The sequence below is a fragment of the Crocuta crocuta genome, unplaced genomic scaffold (genome assembly GCF_008692635.1).
Source record: "Crocuta crocuta isolate KB4526 unplaced genomic scaffold, BGI_CrCroc_1.0 scaffold692, whole genome shotgun sequence".
NCBI classification, from domain to species: domain Eukaryota; kingdom Metazoa; phylum Chordata; class Mammalia; order Carnivora; family Hyaenidae; genus Crocuta; species Crocuta crocuta.
The window spans coordinates 36,214-44,032 of NW_027532877.1; the positions used below are offsets into that span (position 1 = coordinate 36,214).

Genomic DNA, 7,819 nt, shown 5'->3' on the forward strand with positions numbered 1-7,819 from the left:
GGGGGGGCCCCTAGCCGGCCTGCCTGCGGGGGGTTCGAGAAGCACGCGGGGGCGGGGCGTTCAAGACACGCCAGCGCCCCCAGACTCTGGCCCTGAACCGGAAAGACAGTTACTTCCTGCCTTGTCCCGGGCCCCTGCCCCTCCCCCTGTCTGTTACATAATACCCCGGGTGAACCACACGAGGACCCCGATTTTATTTCGGGGACGCCCCCAAGTCTTCCAGGAGGAGCTGGAGTGGGAGCACCCACGGAGGGCAGGGACAGAGGCTCCGAGAGACTCTCCGGCAGGGATTTATTATTTTTTTAAATGTTTTAATTTTATTTTTTGAGAGAGACAGAGCGTGAGTGGGGGAGGGGCAGAGAGAGAGGGAGACACAGAATCTGAAGCAGGCTCCAGGCTCCGAGGTGTCAGCACAGAGCCCGACGTGGGGCTCGAACCCACAAACCCGGAGATCATGACCTGAGCCTAAGTCGGGCACTCAACTGACTGAGCCACCCAAGTGCCCCTCAGAAGGGATTTATTTTTTAGTTAGGTGTGTGTGTCCCGTAGGTCCCAAATATAATAAAATTGTATTTCCTTCCTTTTTCTTTTTTTTAAATATATATTTACTTATTTTTGAGAGACAGAGTAAGATAGAGCGGGGGAGGGGCAGAGAGAGAGGGAGACACAGAATCTGAAGCAGGCTCCAGGCTCTGAGCAAGCATTCAGCACAGAGCCACAAGCCGTGAGATCATGACCTGAGCAGAAGTCGGGCGCTTAACCGACTGAGCCACTCAGGTACCCCTTCTTTTTTCTTTTTTTCAGGTAGGCTTCATGTCCATCGTGGGGCTCAAACTCACGACACGAGACAGAGTCGCATGCTTTACCAACCAAGCCACCCAGGCGCCCCATTCTTTCCATTTTTTAAACATGAGGTGAAACACAATGTAAAATTAATCACATTGAAGCGAACAATTCAGAGGCATCGAGCACATTCATAATGTTGTTTGACCCCCTTCCCCGTCCAGTGTCAGGGTCCTTCCATCACCGCAGAAGGAAAGTCCGTCCACCCATCAAGCAGCCACCCCTCCCCCCCGCCCCCCTCAGTCCCCAGCAACAGATGATCTGCTCACTCTCTCTGGATGTGTCTGTTCCGGATATTTCCTAGAGACGGTAAGACCAGACAATTGGTGATTTCCTTGCACCTGTCTGTCTTCTATCACTTAGTGTCATGTTTTCGAGGTTCTTCTATGCCTCAGTGTGTACGGGTACCTCATCCCTTTTCACAGCTGAGTAATAATATCCCACTGAATGGGCATACCACATTCTGTTTATCCGTTTGTGGTTGATGTGCATTTCTTTTTAAACAGATCACCAGGCTCCTGGGTGGCTCAGTTGGTTGATCGTCTGACTTTGGCTCAGGTCATGATCTCACAGTTCATGAATTCGAGCCCCGTGTCGGGTTCTCTGCTGTCAGCATGGAACCTGATTCGGATCATCTGTCCCCCTCCCTTGCTCACACTCCCTCTCTCAAAAATAAACAAACATTAAAAAAAACCCCACAATTTCTTAACTAATGTATTGGGGACAAATGGGGAACGCTACTTAAAAATAAACAGATTGCCAAATTATTCTTGATTAGGTCTTGACCTCCTACTGCGTGCCAGGCACATTCTTATCTTCACAGGCCCTATAATTTTCCATCTAGCAAATTTTCCATACATTTTGGAAAGTAATACATTGCATATATATCCAAATAGGCTGTGAAGTTACTCTTTGTTTTAAAAAATGCTTGGGGCAGGGTGCCTGGGTGGCTCAGTCGGTTAAGCGTCCGGCTTCGGCTCAGGTCATGACCTCACGGTTCGTGGGTTCAAGCCCCGCGTCGGGCTCTGTGCTGACAGCTTGGAGCCTGGAGCCTGTTTCAGATTCTGTGTCTCCCTTTCTCTCTGCTTCTCACCCACTCTCTCTCTCTTCCTCTCTCTCTGTCTCTCAAAAATAAATAAACACTAACAATTTTTTTTAATGCTTTAAGCACCTTCTTCAAAGAAGAAAACAGGGTAATGGTAATAATAGCGACAACAAGTGATAAGTGGCCATTGTATTATTCAGGGTCTCTTACTCGGTGGCCTGCTCGATGCCAGCACTGCGCTTCGACTCTGATAAATGTGGCCTTACTTAACCCTGACAATGACCCTTGAAGTTAGTATTATTGTACCCTTTTCATAGCTGGCAAGCCTCAGAGAGGTTGAGTGTCTGATGTCAAGTCACACAGTCCCTGGTTTCAAGTTGCTCACAGCCTGAGGACGGGGACAGAGACACAGCATGGTCGGGATGTCACAGTGAGGAAGCTGTGGACACAGTCTCACCGGCTCAGTCAGCTGCCTCATCTTCGCTTAGTCAGTTTGACCCAGTTGGGGTCCCTGCTGCTTCTGAGCAGAGGATTTACCCCGTAAGGTTTTCCTCCAGTGAAAAAGGGATCACGCCAAGTCTGGGTGTGTTTCTGGGCCAGTACTTCAAAAACCGAACATGCACTCCAATGCCCTGGGAGTCGGACGCCTTCTGGCTCTGAAGTTCCAGGACGGAGCCTGAGACTCTGCAGGTCTGTGCAGCTCCCGGAGCCGCCGCCGCCGGTCCTCGGACCACACTTTGAGCATCAAAGGGCTGGAAGATCTGGATTTGGGTCCCAGCTCCTCTATAAGCTTTCTGTGGGACCTTAGGCTAGTCTCTTGCCCTGTCTGAGTCTCAGTTTATTTCCCTCATCAATGGGGGCATTGTCCTCCATCTGGAACATTCTCTGAAGGATAAAAAAAAAAAAGGTGGTGTTGGCACTTTTTTGTGTGTGTGTGTGTGTGTGCCTTCCAGAAAGCCACAGGCATCTGCTAGGGAGAGGATTTCCTTCTCAAGCCCTCAGGAGCCCACCAGCAGGTGCTAGGGGGGCGCGGGGGTGGTCCTGAGCCCTGGCACAAGACGCACAAAAAGGAGGCCAGAGGCGGCAAGGTCCCAGAAAAGTGGCGGGAGAGATTTCCGTTCATCACAGAAATGGCCCATTTGCAATGATCGGTTGCCCAGGTGTTAATAACGCTAATGGCATAGGAAGGGTAAACTCGGTCAGTTGGCTGAACAGGAGAAATATGCAGAGAAGTGTTCAGGTTTCCATAAATCAGCCATGTGCGGCACTACGAGGGAGACAGGACTTAAAATTCCGGTCAGGAGATGGGTATTCTCATAATCCGAGCTGGAGAGGTAATTTATTCTGTTTATATCTTTTTACTGCACGACAAGGCTTGGGAACGGGAGCCCTCCACAGCCATTCTGCATTTTAAATATTAGTCCTGATCACAGTGGGTCAGCTTTCGTGCTCTTTGGGGGGTTCATTTCTGGGCAGGGGGACAGGGCTGGGGCTGGGGAGAGCACACACGACACGGGGCTGGAATACGTGTGGTCTCACTGTCCAGTGTCGCCAGAATTACAGCCTGGGGGCCGCAAGGGAGAGGAGACGGCCCCCTTTTCCCCAGAGCTGGAGGGCACAGCCAGGGATGGAGTAGCTTCCTTACTTGCACAGCTCGGAGCAATTTTTTTTTCCCCTCTTGGAAATCTTTTATTTTTAAATGATAATAAATACAGGTGATGAAGAGATAGAAGGAGAGGAACAGATTCATTAATGGAGGTGGAAAGACATGGCGGTGGGCAGGGAGAGTGAAAGAAACAAGGGCGCGCATGGAGAAGCCGGAAGTCCTTGCGTGTTTTGACCTTGGCAATTTTCCTTACGCCCTTTGCCCTCTGGCTGGTTTTGTTTGACCCCGGAAAAAAATCCAGTGAGGCTGCTACCAGTGAGAATTCGCACTCATTAGAGTCTCTCTTAAAGAATGTCCTTTTATGGCCACTGGAGTGCATGCATGCATTCATTCATTCATTCATTCATTCCTGTAGTTATTCCACAGAGAACGAGGCGTTACCTGGGTCAGGCTCTGTCCTGGGTCCAGGGGCAACATGGGCTCTGGACGCAGAAGTCCTGCTTTCAAAGCCTGGGTCTGCCACTCCCTGGCTGGGTGACCCCGGGCAGCTCACTTCACGTCTTGGGGCTCAGTTTTCTCATCTACAAAGTGGGAATAACAACGCTCAGGCTGAAGGGCGTCCAAGGGTCCACGTGGACTCCAGGTGTGCAAGACTTCATTGGGCAGTGGTCCTGAATGTTTGGGGGACATCGGCATCAGCTCGGGAGCTTAAATGTGTGGGGCACCTGGGGTGCCGTGCCCGGGGGCGGTGCCAGCCAGGGGCCAGGAGGCCTGGGGGGTTATGTACTCGTGGCAGGCACTGTCCCCTGATCACACTTTGAGAAAATGGTCGTGGTGCCTAGGGACCAGCGAACCCGCCCGGCCCTCCCCTTTCCCCGCCCCCCTAACTTAGGACCTGCAAGGCAAAAGGGCACCATGACGAGGTGGGCGGGGATGAGATCTCTCCTCTCAGAGCCCCTGGGTCCAAGAAGGCACTTGAGGAGTTGAGATGAGCTCACAGCAGGGGGTGTGGGCTCCAGCAGATTTGACAACTCCCTCCAACGCCCTGCTTGTCGGCTTCCAAGGAAGCTGGTGTGAGTGTGGGGGTGGGGGTGGGGATTGAACCCAGGCCCCAGACTTCCTGATCCTTGGCCACAGGTTGAATGACATCTTTCCAATGGGGACGAAATGCCATGGTGAGCCCATTTTGCAGCAGAGCAAAACAAGGCTCAGAAAGGTGGTACAGTGAGCAGCCAGATAGCCTCCCGGACCCCAGGACCCTTGCTCTGCTTTGCCCCCATCCCACTCCCAGGAGACCTCTGCTCCCACCCCTCCTCACTCAGGAACACTCAGAGGGAGGGCCCTGGGAGTTAGCCCAAGAATGATCTTGACCCCACAGACATCCCTCTTTCTGGAACCTCCCTCAGAAATCCTGACAGGACCACCCCAGGGCTACTCACGCATTCCCTGACACACAGGTGGGCTCCCTCCACTCCCAGACTCCCGGTTCTCCCAGACTGCAACTGGGCACGCGAAGGGCAGGCATATACTCTGTATATGTGTGTGTGCGCACACGTTCACGAGGATATGAGGGTTGGGTTTGTGTGTGTCCCTGGGGACTGGGCACGTGGGTTCAAGGTGTGGATGTGTGGACATGCGTGTGTGCACTTGTCTGCACTTGCATGTCTGCGCAAAAGCATGCTGCACACAAGCGCGGGGGGTGTGCACGTTAGTGTGCATGTGACTGCACGCACCCGTGTGTGCACAAGTGTGTGGTGTGTGCCTCTCACCAGGCGTGTCCTGTGTGTACATCTGCAGGAGTGTGTCCACCTGCTTGTGCCAGTGTTTGTATCTGTGGGTGTTTCTGTTTGTGCACGTGTTTTTGTACGAGTGCGTGTGTGTGTGTGTGTGTGTGTGTAGCTGGCTGGAGGGCTGGGAAGGAATTCTCACCCTGTAGGTCCACTCGGCTGCCCCCAGGACAGAGTTGATATCTCTGCTCAGTCTTTCCACCTCTCGGCAGCTGGGGTGGGGAGGTCTGAGTGGCAGGTCACGTGACTTGGCAGGGCTGGGGTGGGGGGAGCCCTCCTTTCTCTTGTGAATCCCCTTCCCCTCCTCCTCCCCTGCCTCCGTGACCCCATCACAAGCCTGTCTGCAGGGGAGTGAAGGTGAGTCCACACCTCTGTACTTCCCTTGCTCAGGGTTCTCTCTGGTGAAAGTTCTAAGTGAGCCCTTCTTGCAAAATTCACAAGAATTTGCAGAATTCATCTGGGGGCCCTGGCAGAGATAGGGCCCAGAATCTTGTAAATTGTCTCCTGGGCTCGATGATCCATTACAGTCAGGGCACCATCATGCAGTAGAAACACAACCCGTTACATACGTGGGCCTGAATCCCTGCTCCGCCACTCCCCGGCTGTGTGACCTTGGGCAAGTCCCCTGAGCTCTCTGAGTATCCTACAGGGGCAAATAATACCTACCCTGAGACAAGTCTACAGATTTAGTGATGAAGATATTTATTCCAGCATGGTTTAAAGTGGCAAAACATTAGAAACAGACCCAAATGGCCAACAATAGAATTGGTTAAAAAGTAAACAAAACCCGGGGCGCCTGGTTGGCTCAGTCTTTCGAGCGTCCGACTTCGGCTCAGGTCATGATCTCGCGGTTCATGAGTTCAAGCCCCACATTGGGCTCGCCGCTGTCAGCGCAGAGCCTGCTTCAGACCCTCTGTCCCCATGTCTCTCTGCCCCTCCCTCATTTCCACTCTCTCAAAAATAAATAAAACATTTAAAAACCAAAAAAAGGTGGGTCACCCATCGCCAGGAAGGTTTAGCCGGTCACTACAGAGGATGATGTAGCTCTGACTACGATCAGTTTATTAACCCGGGAGACCTTGCTGAGTGAGCCAGACGTAATCATACAGTGTGCAGAGAACGAGCTCAAGTTTTCAAAATGAAGACGAAAAGCAAAGTCTGGAAGGAAATGTACCAAATACATTGCTTGGGAGTCGGGGGGGGGGGGTTACGTTCTCTTCCCTGTGTTTATCTGAAGTTTCTAAATTTTCCTCAATGAGCACGGAGCACTGGTCTGATAAAGACAAATGAGTGTCAGGGAAAGGAAAGAAAAAGCCAAGCCACCTTGCGTTATTTCCCCCAAAGCCCACATTAAACGACGGATGAGCAGGGCTCTTAGCATGTGCCCATTCCTTGGTGGTGCCCATTCCTTGGTGGTTGGCTTCTCATCTCCCTCGTTCCCTCCTGGCCCTGTTGCCACGAAGGTGGGCAGCCCCTCCCCCCAGCTTGGGTGAAAAGGGACCCCGTCCAGGACACCTTTCCATTGACTGTTCTCTCCCTCTGCCTTTCTTTCTTTATAAAATTTTCTTTATGTCTTTATTTTGAGAGACAGAGTGAGTGGGGGAGGGGCAGAGAGAGAGAGGGAGACACAGAATCCGAAGCAGGCTCCAGGCTCTGAGCTGTCAGCACAGAGCCCTACATGGGGCTCGAACCCATGGATGTGAGATCATGACCTGAGCAGAAGTCAGACGCTTAACGGACTGGACTGAGCCACCCAGGCGCCCCACCTCGTCTGCCTTTCTGAACCTACAGTGTCTGAGTGGGAAGCCAAGGTAGGAAGCCCTCCCTCCAATCCCCACTTTTGGAAGTAAGGAAACTCCGGTAAAAGGAAGGCGGGACTTGTCTTCAGGTAGTGAATCTCACCCAGCACTTTCCGTCATGCAGATGCTGATTTACTTAAGGGTGTCAGCAGGCTAGCATCAGAAAGCCAGAGGACCCTAGCCTGACTCTCCTCTGCCCCGGGGCACCTGTGTCCTAACACAGCCAGGCAGAGAACTAGCTTCCCAGCCCGCACAGCACAGCCCGAGGGGGGCTCATCAGGAGTGAGGCCTGAATTCCCCTAACCCTAACAAACAAATGCCACCGTCAGGCATTCACGACTACTTCGAAGGCCTACTGTGTGCCCGGCGAAGGGTGGTGTGAGAGGCGGGATATTACATAAAGCGGGAGAGCATTAAAGCATCGGGCTACCCTGTGCCCAGCACACAGTAGCTGTCAAAAAAAATGGCAGCCACGTTCATTACCTGCTGGTTCTCAAAAGCACCCCTTTCAGATGCAGAGGGCTGAGCGCGTGAGTCTGTGTTATGAGGGACACGTGGACTAGAGAAAAGAAAGGCTCCATTCACCCTGAGCGGCTGACGGCAGGCACACACACAAAAGAAAGCCACACAGCACTGAGGGAAAAAAAGCATTTTTTTATTAATCTTTCTTTTTTTAAAAAAAAAAAAAGTTGATTTTTTGTGTTTTTGTGTTTTTTTCGTGGTTTTTTTTTTTTTTTTT

General features: G+C 52.0%; 1 protein-coding gene across 1 annotated transcript in view; it reads right to left on the minus strand.

Moving 5' to 3' along the window:
- Nucleotides 1–7,819, minus strand: part of LHX5 (LIM homeobox 5) — a 17,292-nt gene that overhangs the window by 332 nt on the left and 9,141 nt on the right. Inside the window, exon 6 of the mRNA XM_077745647.1 lies at nt 5,424–5,493. Coding sequence (XP_077601773.1) covers nt 5,424–5,493 — 70 coding nt within the window. The remainder of the gene's footprint in view (nt 1–5,423; nt 5,494–7,819) is intronic.